The sequence below is a fragment of the Aphis gossypii genome, chromosome X, assembly GCF_020184175.1.
Source record: "Aphis gossypii isolate Hap1 chromosome X, ASM2018417v2, whole genome shotgun sequence".
Taxonomy (NCBI): Eukaryota; Metazoa; Arthropoda; class Insecta; order Hemiptera; family Aphididae; genus Aphis; species Aphis gossypii.
Window position 1 is genome coordinate 40,427,866 of NC_065533.1, and position 14,834 is coordinate 40,442,699.

The following is a 14,834-nucleotide window of genomic DNA, read 5'->3' on the forward strand; positions in this document are numbered from 1 at the left end:
TGCATTATTATTAAAATTCATACCAATTTCATTAGGTTCCATAAGCAAATATTAAAGGATAATTAATATATTTCATATATTATATACATGAAATAAAAAAAATAATTAGAGAGTGTTTGAGGTTTATCAATACTATACTATATGCATTCTAGTCTTCTAGATCAATTTCAACAGGAACATCGTTTAATTTGACGTTAACAACAGCGTTTAAATATTATGATCATATCAAAAGGTAAGAATCTATTTTTACACGATTGAATAGTTCAAATATTTTCGTTTATAATGTAATGTACATTAATATTAAAAATTGGTAAGTATAAAAAATGAATTTATTGATTGATAGGTGGTAGGTACACTCCACTACTCCAGACTAGAAACTTTTAAATGTACTTTTAATAGATAAAAAATAGAGAAGTAGAGTTCAATAAAATCTTATATGTCTTAATTTCGAACTTAAATAAACATATTTTTAAATACTCGTATTTTAAATTAGGTAACAGTAATTAAATTTCAAGATGTTAAGAGATACACTTGAATCACGGGGGAAATGGTTCCAGAGTTATCAGCGAGAGCTCAGTAGCTAATGAGTAATGGGTAGGTTAGCAAGGCAGAATCGTACTTTTTACCTAAATTAATACGATTTTCATTTGTGTAAAAACTAAAAATATTTTGGTGAAACTGCACTCTAGTCAAAAAAAAATGTATCAACAAAAATCTTCGTAAAATAAACATTGTTTAAACGTTTTTATAATACTTATTTCTTTTCACGTATATTTACATAATTAGAAATGGCAATGATTTTAATCATTACACATTGCAGGTATTATTAAAAATGGGTTTCTTATATTATACATATAAATATAATTATATTAATATATACTTACATATTAAATAGTATTCTATAAATGTAGTTACATAATATTTTTTAAAAACACATTTTTCAAGTTGTCAAATTATTACTATATTCGAATAGTATTTTTTTATAGTCACTATGAAAAACTGACCTAAAAAAAACATAAAACTATTTTTTAAACATTTATCTTTTAGACAGTCTGCATGTATACATAAATATAATATATACATTTAATTTTAAGCGTTAACTCGTTAAGTTTAAATTTTCAATTTTCACCAGATATAAAAGAGAACTTAAACTGTGAAATATCGTTTTTATTTTTTCGATATCACTTATACTAAAAAAATTATTCAAAATCGATTATTTTTAAACTTGACTAACTTTTTTTGTAATTCCGATATCGAAAAAATAAAAAAGATATTTCTCCTTTATATTTTATGAAAATTTCGTTTTTTGGTTTTGACTGTTGCCTTCTCGGTTCTTTCCCGTACAAAATAGTTTTTGTTATGTTTTAAATTTGTAAGACGGAGACAACACATAATATACGTTTAAGCGTCTCCTTAACTTTTCTCGAAAAACAGATTTTTTTTATAAATAAGTCAGGTGGACGTGGACTGTTATTAATTGTTTAATAAATTACCTATAACCTATAAATAATGAAAACATAATGACCTGTCGTCTACGGGTTTGAGACAATGCCGAGTGATGTAAGTTATTATTATAATATTTATTAATATATTATTAATTTATTATTATTTTAACATTATTCACAATAATAATTACATACCTATGTAATATGTATATTCATTTTAATTATAAAATTACTACACCATATAATATTGACAAGTAATTTTGTTTTGAGCAGAATGAGTGGATATATTTATATAGGAATATCAAAATTTATTTTTTAAGGGTGTAATACGTATACACGAATAAATTGCGCTGTTGCAGAGGTAGCAATAAAATGTAGCCGCATACAATTTACCACGGCGCATAACACCACCTGTAATATTATAGAATATACTTAAAATATATTTCCCACAATTATTACTTTAAAGTTTTCGGGCTTTTCTGCCAGGTTTACCTGCATGTTTAATTTTCATAATAGCGTTAGTGGCGTTCACGGGTTTTTCATGAACCAGCGATGTTATAATCTTAGGAACTCTGTCACCACAAAACCAATGATAGGTAGCTGATGCTTGATACTGCTAACCATGATGTTTCATAAAATTTTAATTTATCGATATTATCTAATGCTAAAAAATGTACAACAACTCAGTACTTCAGTACTTCTTTTTCATTATGATATGAAAGTACCTAAATATCTAAACAATAAAAATAAATTTTTGTGATGAGTTGTGCATTTCTGCAGGTTCTTACTCAACGATTGGTCTTCCTACATTTTTGAAGACCTTGGGTGCCGAGTTAAACCATTATAATACGGTCAATACGTATGGTAGCAACATAGACAATATCGTTTAATAACATTAATAACAGCTAGGTAGTATAAAGTTTTAGACTTTTAATAACAAATTAGATTTCATTCAATTATTACTAAATACTCTGATAGAATTTATTTCAATGTTCTGCTTTGAGGGTGGTTTCAGTAGTTTCAGAGGGTAGAATTTTGCTGTATAATATAGGTGTCAAATGGCCAAATTCTGAGTATTAACAGTTTGTATCACTTAGATTATTTCATAATAGACTACTAAAGTAGTCCTGTAGTATTAATTATTTAAGTTTTTAACATGACGAACAGAAAATAAAAATAAAATATACATATATATAAACGGGTGGGTACCTTTTGGTATTAATATAATTAATAGTACAGTAAGTATAAAGTCCCAATATGACAAATTTAAGAGTTAACAATAATTAAGATAATAATAATAATAATAATATAATATAAATACAATAAAATAAAATAGTGATAATAGTAGGTAATTAATGATTAATAATTTATGATATGAATTAATTTAATAACATTTAATATTATACAATTTGGTTAACATATAATAACACATTTCAATTTAATATTAACCTTTATCTTGATAGTAAAACACGGTATTTAATTCTTAAATCATGGGTTGATTGTCTTGATTTGGTGACTGTTTTAAATTTTAATTATTGTAGACATTGAAGCGTATCTATGAAAATTTATAGGAAATCTATGAAATCTAGTTACTATGACTTATTAAAGATTAAATGTTAAATTATTGGTGCAGTGGTGTGAGGTAGGTATATTAGGAGCCGCAATGGCACGATTTAAAATTTCGCGTGGATCCCATGTACATACCATATCTATTACTAAATAAATAAAAAAATTGTATTGTGTTAGGTACCTATATCATTATATAATATATTATATATATGTGTGTGTGTTTTTAAATGTATTATAATTTATTTATATTTTATATATACATAATACCTATTACTATTGTCAATTTTGTCCATTAAAGTACCTATAAGGAATATAATAATAAATAATAATATTATTATTATCTCATCGTGGTGCTGATACCGGCAGAATATCTGCCGTGCCGATAACTGATAAATCGTATGATAACAGAATTGCACGTGATCGATGATTGTATTTATTTACTTACTGTAGTCCGTAGTCAATATAGCCAGTAATTTGTAGCTTTTAGATACGTTTCGATGTGACGTTCAAACGAACAAACTTTTTAAGTCCTATTCCCTCCCAAAATTAATTTGCAAAATACAAAGTTTCGATGAATTGGTCGATTCAATGGGAGAGACTTTGCAAGAACGACAAACAAACGAATTAGAAGCGTTAAAAGTAAGTTTTACAATTGTGTTGTTGTCATGATCTGCACTATAAAACATGTGTATGAATAATGATTTATGTTTATAATAATTTTCATTCCAGTCGATCTTCAATGATCAATTAACGGACAACAATGAGTGTGTAGCTACTGATATTTGGAAACCATTAGATGTTACTATTACTGTTTTGCCCGAAGGATTCACAAACTTACAACAAAACAACATTTTAGTTGAACTGCATGTTAAAGCATTAGACAGTTATCCTAATGAGTAAGTTGAGATATCTTATGAAAAATAAACTCTTTTCCACTCTCTGTACCATATTAATATTATGGACTTCATTGAATAAATTTATAAAATATAAATATTTTTCACGGTAGGTATTAAATATTTAGTTAAATATGGAAATATATATAAATAATAGTTTAAAAACCATCTAAATTTATTTATTTTTTAATTAATCACTAATAATATTTCTGTAAAACCAGTCCCACATGATTTGTGTAATTGGAAATATTTGTCAATTTGTATGCTTAACAAATCGTATTGGAGGTATTTAATTATAAAGCATATGATAGGAGATCACTCTTGGTTTCTCATCATTTATAAGTATGTAACACAATTAAGATAAAAAAAATTGGCTGTCGAAAGGTTTCGATTTTATGGAGATTCAAATTTATGATTCAATGCCTAAGTCTTTAGTTAATATGCCATTGTTATTATTATAAAAAATATATCTCACAGTGATTAATGAGTAAATGTGATGTTGTTAATACATGAACAATATTATAAAATACTACTTTCTATATTATATTATCCACAATCTTATAATATTATTATTATTTAATATAATTTTTTTCACATCTTATTATTATTTATTATAAGCAGTTTTTGAATACATATTTTTTTTTGTACTATACATTTTTATAGTATTTTTTTTTTTTTTTTAACAGAAGTGCCAATGGATAGGAATATTCCTACTGTAGTTAAAAAAAAGTACTTAAAAATATACTTTAAAAAAAAAATTTAAATAGTATGAGTATTAAATTAAATTGTATTTCTTACATATTATGATTGCTGATTTTATTTTTTAAGGGTATCCTGTACAAAAAATATAATCTTCAAAAATACCTAAGATGATTTTAAATATAAAATATATTTTGTTACTAATATATTGATTTTTTTTAGAGTGCCATTGATTAAACTTAAAAATGCTAAAGGTGTACCGGCAAACTATCTTATTTATCTAGAAAAACAATTAGACGAATTAGCTTCTAAATTAATAGGCGAAGTAATGGTATTTGAACTCGTCCAACAAGTTCAGGTAACTGAAATGTGATAATTTATATACATATTAGTGTTTATATCAAATTATTTTAACTCATTGATTCATTAATTTAAACATGTATTTGCTTATTTAGAATTTTCTTTCTCTTTACAACAAACCCCAGTATGCTTCATTCTATGAAGAAATGATATCAAGGAAACAACAAAAAGAGTTTGAAGAAAGAGAAACTAAAAAACAAGAAGTTGAATTAACTGTAGTTATATTATTTGTTTATGGTTTTAATTTTTATGATCAGTTATTCAACCATTAATTCAAAATTTAATTAATATTATTTTTAGAAACAATTGATTCACAATGAAATGTCTAAAAAGAGAGAAGCTCTCAAAGAAGAACTACGAATGCATAAAAACAAAACAAGACACAACACTATTGAAACTTTAATTGATGAAGATGAAGAAGACGAGTTAAATTTGAAGTAAGTAAAATAGGCACTAATACTACTAATGTTAAAAATAAAAATACTGATAGTCTCTATTGTTTATTATTTATATTTGGTTAAAAATATAAGAATATAAATTTTCATTATAAAAATTATTTAATTATTATTAAAAGTCAATTTATTACTTATTAATTTATAAATGTTGCACAAATATTTATTGTAATTTAAATTTTAAATTTTAAACTATAGCATTGGTTTTTATTTAAGTTTGAAGTATAGCGTTTTATAATATTTTATAAGTAACAAGTATATTGTATATTTGATCTACATTAAAATCTAAAGAATTTTATCTTTTTTTTTTCAGAGAAATATCATGTTCATTAAATACGAATTCACCACTGAAAATAAATATTCAGCAAAAAGTAATGCAACTTTTTAACAATATATTTAATTTGTTTTATTTCTGTTAGTTTACATTAATGGAATTTTAAATCAACTATAGTAATTTAGTATATAGTTACTATAATATGTAGTAATAACTGTTATTACAACAACATTTATAAAAATATTATTTTATTTATTTTTAGGATCAAATAGATGAAAGCAATTGGAATGATAACCATATTTTTGAGTATAATTTTACTTCTTCTAAATCACGGCTTGATAAGGAATTTGTTATTTTGGATTGGCTTGGTAAAGGAGCATTTGGAGATGTCCTTAAGGTTTGATAATATTACTAATTTTCATCATTTTTACTTAATTAATCTGAGTTAAGTATTATCACACATTATGTAAGAGAAATTGTACATAAGAACAAATCAAACTTATTTAACTTAAATTAAATGTACTAAAACAGAAATAAATAAATGTAAATAAGTTTAGCCAATTATTATAAACAGTCCAAATCTTTTAGTTAAAATTTGTTTGTTATAAAACATTAATCAATTAATTAATTATATATATATAGGTAAAAAACAAACTAGATGATTGCCTATATGCTATAAAATGTATTGAATTAAATGAGAAGAATAAAAACCTCAATAAAAAAATCACTAGAGAAGTAAAACTTTTATCACGCCTGAACCATGAAAACGTTGTCAGATATTTCAATTCTTGGATAGAAGCAGCTAAAGTCAGTCAAGAAGGTACACCCAAAAAAAATGTAAGTAAAAAAGTATATCTGTTTTTTTCATGTTAAAGAAAACAATATTGCTTTTTAAGACAGATTTTTGAGACTGACGAGTGATTTAAATTATGTTTTTTTATATATATTCAACTATTATGGTATTAAAAATGTTGATTTTTTTGATATTTATATTTAAAAAAAATGGGAATTAATTATGTTTTAAACTTACATAATTTTTATTTTTATTAATTATTTTTAATAAGTTTAAAGTGTTTATTATACACAATGTTATTTTTCTAGAAAAAAAATAAAAGTGCTGACATTTGGCCTTTAAAAGACATCAGCTGTGGTTGGAGATTATCAAATTTAATTGAAGAAAATAATAGCGAGAGTAGTTCAGATGAAGATGATGATTGGATAGCATTTATGTAAATAAAAATTACCATACAGCCATTTTTTTTTCAAAACTTTTCTTACATAATTTTAAATTGTTTATTATTTATTAATCATAATTATATTATTGTTATTTAGTCAGTCTGATTCTGAAAAAGCTAATTTAAATTCCACTGAAAGTACAATTTATGATAGCTCAAGTCAAGGGATTAATAATGAAAATGAAAATGAAGACACAATAGATAAAGTTGATCAGTTTATGTATATTCAAATGGAATTCTGTGAAAAAAGCACACTTCGGTATTAAATTTAAATAATTACAATCATATAATTTTAATTCAATCTTTAATTTTAACAATTCTATGATTATACAATTGTCCAATGATTTAAACTTTTTAATGTATTATTTTGTTTAGTAATGCAGTGGACAATGGGCTGTATAAGGAGCCTAAAAGAGTATGGCGATTATTAAGAGAAATTGTTGAGGGGCTTTCATACATTCATCAACAGGGAATAATTCATAGAGATTTAAAACCTGTTAATATATTCATTGACTCCGATGATCATGTTAAAATAGGAGATTTTGGTTTAGCTACAACTATAATTCAAAGGTATCATTACTATAAACCAAACAGTAATAACATAATAATAATGTTTAAATGGTTTTAAAGGCATATCCCTGAAATGGATTCAACAAATATTCAAGATATTTTTGTTGATACATCTCAAACAGGCAATATTGGTACAGCTTTGTATGTTGCACCAGAACTTAATATTTTAGGTCCTAAAGCTGTATATAATGAAGTAAGTTTAAATAATATACAATATAATGGATGTTTTAAATATTGAATTTATTGCCATAAATAATATGTACATTGTACATCGATGAAGATTTTTAAATAATTGTTTTTTACAAATATTTTGTATATTCTTGATAAATTATTACTGTGTTGAATTATCATTATTTAAAATTAAGTAGGTAATTGTATTTATTTCTTATTGTGTATTTTATTTCCAATAACACTTATTTAGTAATTATCTTCTAATAATTTATTAATTTACCGATGAAAATTACTATTTAAAATTATTATTTGTGTTTTACAATTAATAATATAGTTTTAAACTTAAAATTAAATATATTTCTGTTTTATTTTTCAGAAAGTTGATATTTATAGTTTAGGCATAATTTTTTTTGAAATGTGTCACAAACAATTTTCAACAGAGATGGAAAGGATAAAAGTTTTAACTGATTTGAGAATGAATGAATGTATTTTACCTACAGAATTTTTAAAATTTGGAGATCCTGCTCAAAAACATATTATAAAGTATGATAAATTGTTATAATCTCTTAGTAGTATGTAATCAATATTTTATATTGTAAAGGACATGTATTATTATTTTTTTCTAATTGTAATGAGTAGGTGGTTATTAAATCATGATCCATGTAAACGGCCAAATTCAACAGACATACTACAAAGCCAATATATACCACCACCTAAATTGAAAGATACAGAATTACACGAAATGGTCAGAAATACTCTTTCCAATTCAAAAAGTAAAAACTATAAGCACCTTATTGCTTCGTGTTTTAACCAAGTGAATATACAATTTTCAGTAATAATTTAGTTTAGTTTGTAACAAAACCCGATTGTGAGTAAAAATGTTTGTGTTATGATGTATGTAAAGTATATTAAAGTACAAAATTGATGGTTTCTCATTGCCGAAATGGAATTTGGAAATGTTATTGGATATCACTTTATTTTAAGTCCATGGTGATGTTTAATTGATAAATATTATACTTATTATAAGTAACAGATATTCAAAGTTTTATTATTCAGGAATAAAACCCTTCAAATAATGTTTAATTGTCTATAAATATTATAAAATCTTTGTTTTTAAGAATGAATTTTGTATAATCTTGTAGAAAGTGACTACCGTGGAGGACATAACATTTACTATGACAGCTGGAAAAAATGTACTTCATCATGGTCGATTAGATAAAATAATTGACACAGTAAAAGAAATATTTCAGCTTCATGGAGGTGTTTGGTTGTGCACTCCATTATTAATGCCAGCATTAAATTCTATGATCAATGAAAATACTGTAACTATGATGGCAAGGTGGGGTGGACTAACATGTATACCTCACAGCCTTAGAATCCCATTTGCTAGGTTCTTAGCACACAATCCTACAATTTCTAATTTGAAACGGTACTCAATTGACAGAGTTTACAGACAAAGAAGGGTCTATGGAGTTCATCCTCGTGAACTCTATGAGGCTGCTTTTGATATTATAAGTACATCACAAGGTTGGTTACCAAAAAATAATTAAAAAATAATTTAACAGTTTAATTGTTTGTTAATTTGTTTAAGGTGATTTAATAGCTGAAGCAGAGTTATTATCTATTGCAGCTGAAATATTCAGTAAACTAAAAGATTTTAATTCTAATAACTGTATAATTCGTCTGAATCATATGTCACTGGTTCAAGGAATATTGATGTATTCTGGAATAGAAAGGGCTCGCCATTTAGAAATTTGTAGTTATTTTTCAAGATTCAAAGTATACAATGTTAATATTATTTTTCAATATTGAAATGTTATAATAGTTTTATTCGTATGATATATAGCAAAATAATTTGGCCCCAGAACAAATTGAAGAGTTAGAACTTTTGGGATTTGCTAATCATCAAATTAACATAGCCATGAACTTTTTTTCAATGGAACATACACTGTCAGACATGATTGAAGTATGTCGTAAGATAACAGTACGCAAATCAAAATGTGGAATATTCTCACGAGAAGGTCTACATCATTTGGAAACTGTCATTAAACATATTGAATCATTAAATATCAAAGTGAATAAATAAATTAAATAACTTCTTATGTATATATAATTATTTTGATTAATTAATTGAAGCTTATTTTAGTTTTCAGTTGTTATTGTCCCTGGATTAATGAACATTATGCAATTTTACTCAGGATTAATATTTGAAATAGTCTATTATAATAAAAGTAAAAAGAATGTTACAGAATATGATGTACTAGCAGCTGGTGGTTGCTATGATAAGCTAATATCTTCATTTAGGTAATTATTATTATCTTAATATTTTTAAATGTAATACTACTAATGTTTATATAAATGTAGGAGGAATTTAGATATGTCCAATGATATAAAGCAAACAGCAATAGGTATTAGTTTTTCATTAGATAAACTGGCTGCATTGTTTCAAACAGAATCATCAGGAATAGATGTAATATTATGTTCATCAAATAGCAGTAAAACTATGACTGAAGAAAAATTAAATATTGCCAAGGATTTGTGGTCAATAGGAATTAAAACACTTGTTTTTGATGTAGTACAGGTATATCTGATATAATTTTAAAAATGTATATCTATCTAATTGGAAGTAACTATTTATAACTATGTATTACATAATATTTGCTTTTATAGAGCTTTAGTGAACAAAGTAAATTTTTATGATCTTACTTTTAATAATTTTTCTATGTATAAAAATGTGATCAAAGCTCTTATTTAGGCACGTTTAAAAGAGAAAAAGATGTATTTATTGCAATTAATAATTAAATTTATTCTATAATCATTAATGTAGATTTATCAAACATTGAGAGTAAATTAATTATTCTTATAAAACTGAGACTTCAGCAAATTATTTTTAATTATGTTTTAAACTAAATGTTAATCAATACGTTCTTAAATACTGCTAAGTTATCTATATTCTGAAAATTTTACGGAGCCTAAAATTTTATTAATAACTGTACAATTAATTTTCATCTAAGTTCTGTAACATGGTCGGTAAATGCAACTGATAAAAATTTATAACGTTAATAGTAAACATTTAAAGTATATTATATTGAATTAAAATTATGTAAATGTGACTTAAATCTCAACCTTATTGTTTATACCTATATATTATATATATATATACATTTTAATTAAATCACATCTATTCGGAATTTTCCTTAAAATCAGAAAATATTCATGTGTACTATAGCACTCATTATTTTAAAATCTATTAATATTTTTTGTTTTACATAATTTTAAGTCAAAATTAAACAACATATTGTTTAATAATTTTTCAAGGTTTATGACAGCATACATTTTAAATTTATATTCTGAAGTATAATATTTTTTAAAGTATTTAGATACATAAAAATCTAATTTTAGATATGTAGTTTATGAGTTATATCTGAATGAGTAGTTTATGACTTATAACTATTTAAAGTTTAGATTAGCGAAGTAGTTAAGCTATAATTCTATGAGGTATAATCCTCATATCACTCCACTTTGCTAATCTAAACTTTAAATAGTTATTAGTCATAAACTACTCATTCAAATTTATATTTTTATTTATTGAAATATACCAAACAATATTCTGCTTCAGAATATAAATTTTAAAATGTATATTAGATAGAAATAACTTCAGTAATTCTCTAAATTGACTATTTATCATTGTAAAAACCAAAAAATGCATCAATGAAAAAGTATGGTTTGATAGCAAGCAAAAATTTGACAACAACCTTAACATTATTAAACATAAAGCTCTTTCAAGTTTAAGAATATTAAAGAAGAGTTACACAAATTTCAATAATCTAAAAACATTAAATGTTATTTATTACTCTATAGTTATCATCACTAAAAATATAGATCCGTTATCTAAATAACTGATTACAAAATAAACCTTTAACACATTATTAGAATATATTCAAATTAACTTCCCACGATTTGTATGCTTCTATTGTACATAGAAATAGGTATTCAGATTATAGTGATACTTAGAAACATTTAATCACAACATTTTTAAATACATGCAGAAATGGACTACATTTTTTATTTAAATTATGAAAGTACCATATTATATTATTGTCTTGAAGTATTAAAATGAATTATTTATTAACTTCAAATATGTCATTCAGAAAAACAATATTATTTTATTTAAATAATATCTCTTACAATTTGATTAAGTATATTTACTAAGTAAATATTCTTATAAAAGTAGGGAACTTCTTTTGATAAATTTATTTATTTCATTTTATATTTAAATCTGCTTCTTGAACAGTAATTAAGTTACATATAAATTATATTAAATTAATATTGTTATTTTTAAAATATATTTTGTATAATGTATTGTCAATCTTAAATTAGTTGAATTGCAAAGAATTATAATAATAATAGTAGTAGATAAGTGTTATTTTTATAGACCTACCTATAGGTGTTGTTTAACATATTTTCACCTGTGATTTATTAATTTTTGTATTTTTTTTTAACTTATGTATAAAGTAATAATATAATTTATTATTATTAATTATTATAATTTTGTTATCTTTTAATTATAATACGTTTTCATATACCCATATATAAACAGAATAAAGAATAAAATAAAAATACAATAGTATTAAATAATATAATTGAATCTCTAACACAAATTATGAATAATAAGATTTTTTGATTGTTTATTAAATATGTAAATGTTCTTTAAATGAATTATTGTGTTGTATTTAAATAAGACATGGTTATTTAATATTTTACTTTGTTAATAATTTTTGCAGACTCTGGAACAAATTCAAGATTATTGTACAGATTTAAATGTAACAAATATTGTCATGTTAAAAGAATCTAAGTCAGTAATATTAAGACGGTTGATGGAAGATAAGTTAGTAAAATAAACTTAAGTTGTTGTTAACATTTTTACTGTATTATCCATTTTAGATTCCAGGATAAAACTATGACTGTTATCGAATTCATAGAATCTATGCGGCGTAAAAATAGACAAAATAGTTTAACTACTGTTTTACCTCAAACTAATAATATTGTCAAAAATGAATCCCGATCTAATAATGAAAACCAATATATAAACATAATGTTTTTGACTGAAGAAAAATTGGTCACATCTGTCAAACGTCGTTATGAAAGTCAGGTACTTATTACTATTGCTATTGATTATCTTATTCATAATGTTTTTTATATCTACTAGAAAGTTATTTATAACACTTAATTTATACAGATTTCAAATGCTGTTTCAAAAACTTTACAAAAGTTATCTCCAAAAATGCGTGTTGAAATACTTGTACTTAATGTTGAAGCAGAACTAGTAAAATCATTAGGGGCTTTGATGGATTTAGAAACTTTAGAAAGTGACATTTCTGTTTTAATTAAAAGGTAAAAATTTATTCTTAAAAAAATATATTTAAATTTATGATGCATATTATGAATTTTTGTTTTTCAGGTTTTCACATCATAAAAAAGAATTGAATAAAGTATTTAATTATATAGTTAACACAAAACATAAAAGTACTGATACTGTTTTTATATTTTATACATTAAGAGGAAATGTATTCAAGTTACTGATTTGTTAATTATTTTCTAAAACAAACCAACGAATTATTTGTTTAATAAGTTTTTTATAAAATAAAAATTGTGTATACGTGTTAAAAACAGTTTTTAAATGTTATATTTCATATTTTATTTTATATTATCTCTAATAGTTACCAATCTAGAATTTTGTGGTTGAGTGTTGAAATTTTTTTCCTAGATAGAACAATTATAGTATTATTCTCTGAAAATGTTTCTCGACTTTTTAGAAGTTTAGATGATCAGAAAGATAAGTTTTTTGCCAACAATGTGTGACTACAGTGCCACTAGACTCTACTTATCCACATTTTAAATTTATTTGAGTTATAACTTATACTAATGATTAACAACTGGTAAATTAAAATCTTAATACATTACAATTTTTAGAAAAATATTACTGCATACTGCTATGGAATTTGTTGTTGATATTGTAAAGACATGTTAGTAATCGTCTTACTGAACCATTTCAATGACAAACAGAAATGAATATTTAATTAATTTTGATGTCGCGCTTTGGAAATATATATATCATATAATATTCATGATTCCTTCCTATTTGGAATGTATAAGATACTTAGATTTACCAAACTATTTAAACTTAATAACATTTGTAATAAAGTTGGTAGCAACTTCAGACTTGTTTATATTCCCGTATACTTATTACTTATTACTTATTATGTATATAATAGTACAAAGTATATGCGTTCTGATTTTTCACTGACTGTACAACATGTTCTAGAACGGTATGATGGTAATAAGTAGGAATAAATGTCCATATTTACAAAGAGATTCTAATATATAAGTATAGGTAGTTATTAGAATGTTAAAATTCAAATACTCATTAATTTATACTATTTATAATTATGTATTAAATTAAAATCATATTTACTATTATGAGATTTTTTCAAGAGATGAAAGATTAATTGTTTGTCTGAAAGTTTGAAGTTATAAAAATACAACAATTCAGTGATACTAACTTACTTATCTTTATAATTCAAATGCATACATTTTACAAATTAGCTAGACCTCACCGGTGTGAAAAATAATGCACCGGGGTGTTTGGAGTTTTGAACCATTTATTATTATGGTTAATTATCCTGGTGTGGAATAATTTTAAACCTGTCTAATTTAGAGAGTACCTACATTTAATACTTCCAATATTTTGCCAGAGCAAAATTAATTCTATATTGTTAACACTGATAAAAACCTGAGTAATTTTAATCATGAATATTGAACATATTAATTTATTCATCTTTTAACAAACAAAAAAAATTTTTTTTTTAAGTTTTCTGTTTAAGTCTAACTTTTTACAAATTCAAATTCTGTGGTATAGTCACAAATTGTGGAAGTATTGCGAAAACAATTTAGAAAATTCTATGCCTTATTGAAGAAAACATTTTTCGTGACTTATTATTTACCGTTAACCGAGGTGACATGGAACTGCTAGGTGAAATGAAACGATTAGGTTTTTCTTTAAACATGTTAGGCCATCTCTGAAAGAAAATGATATAATTTAATTTTACCTTCATACTTCCAAAAAAAATAACCAAACATTTCTTATGACTATAGCGATTTTATTA

General features: G+C 24.0%; 1 protein-coding gene across 1 annotated transcript; it reads left to right on the forward strand.

The window, feature by feature from the left end:
* The first annotated feature begins 3,415 nt into the window (after positions 1-3,415).
* On the forward strand, positions 3,416-13,354 carry LOC114127538 (eIF-2-alpha kinase GCN2). Its single transcript, XM_027991802.2, has 23 exons — positions 3,416-3,653; positions 3,744-3,910; positions 4,829-4,964; positions 5,062-5,181; positions 5,267-5,403; positions 5,732-5,789; positions 5,955-6,089; positions 6,335-6,529; positions 6,794-6,921; positions 7,025-7,186; positions 7,303-7,497; positions 7,558-7,690; positions 8,045-8,211; positions 8,308-8,482; positions 8,811-9,195; positions 9,260-9,447; positions 9,515-9,742; positions 9,815-9,972; positions 10,033-10,249; positions 12,453-12,556; positions 12,613-12,820; positions 12,908-13,062; positions 13,130-13,354. Exons 1-23 carry the CDS (start codon positions 3,603-3,605, stop codon positions 13,257-13,259), a joined length of 3,732 nt encoding a protein of 1,243 aa, XP_027847603.2. The 5' UTR covers positions 3,416-3,602; the 3' UTR covers positions 13,260-13,354.
* The last annotated feature ends 1,480 nt before the right edge of the window (positions 13,355-14,834 follow it).

What these genes read in the sequence shown, in the direction of transcription:
- LOC114127538 (XM_027991802.2), top strand. Translation starts at nt 3,603, where the DNA reads ATGGGAGAGACTTTGCAAGAACGACAAACAAACGAATTAGAAGCGTTA. An exon ending in AACAAGAAGTTGAATTAACT is followed by an intron (nt 5,182 to 5,266) that starts GTAGTTATATTA and finishes TATTATTTTTAG; the next exon opens with AAACAATTGATTCACAATGA. An exon ending in AAGGTACACCCAAAAAAAAT is followed by an intron (nt 6,530 to 6,793) that starts GTAAGTAAAAAA and finishes TTATTTTTCTAG; the next exon opens with AAAAAAAATAAAAGTGCTGA.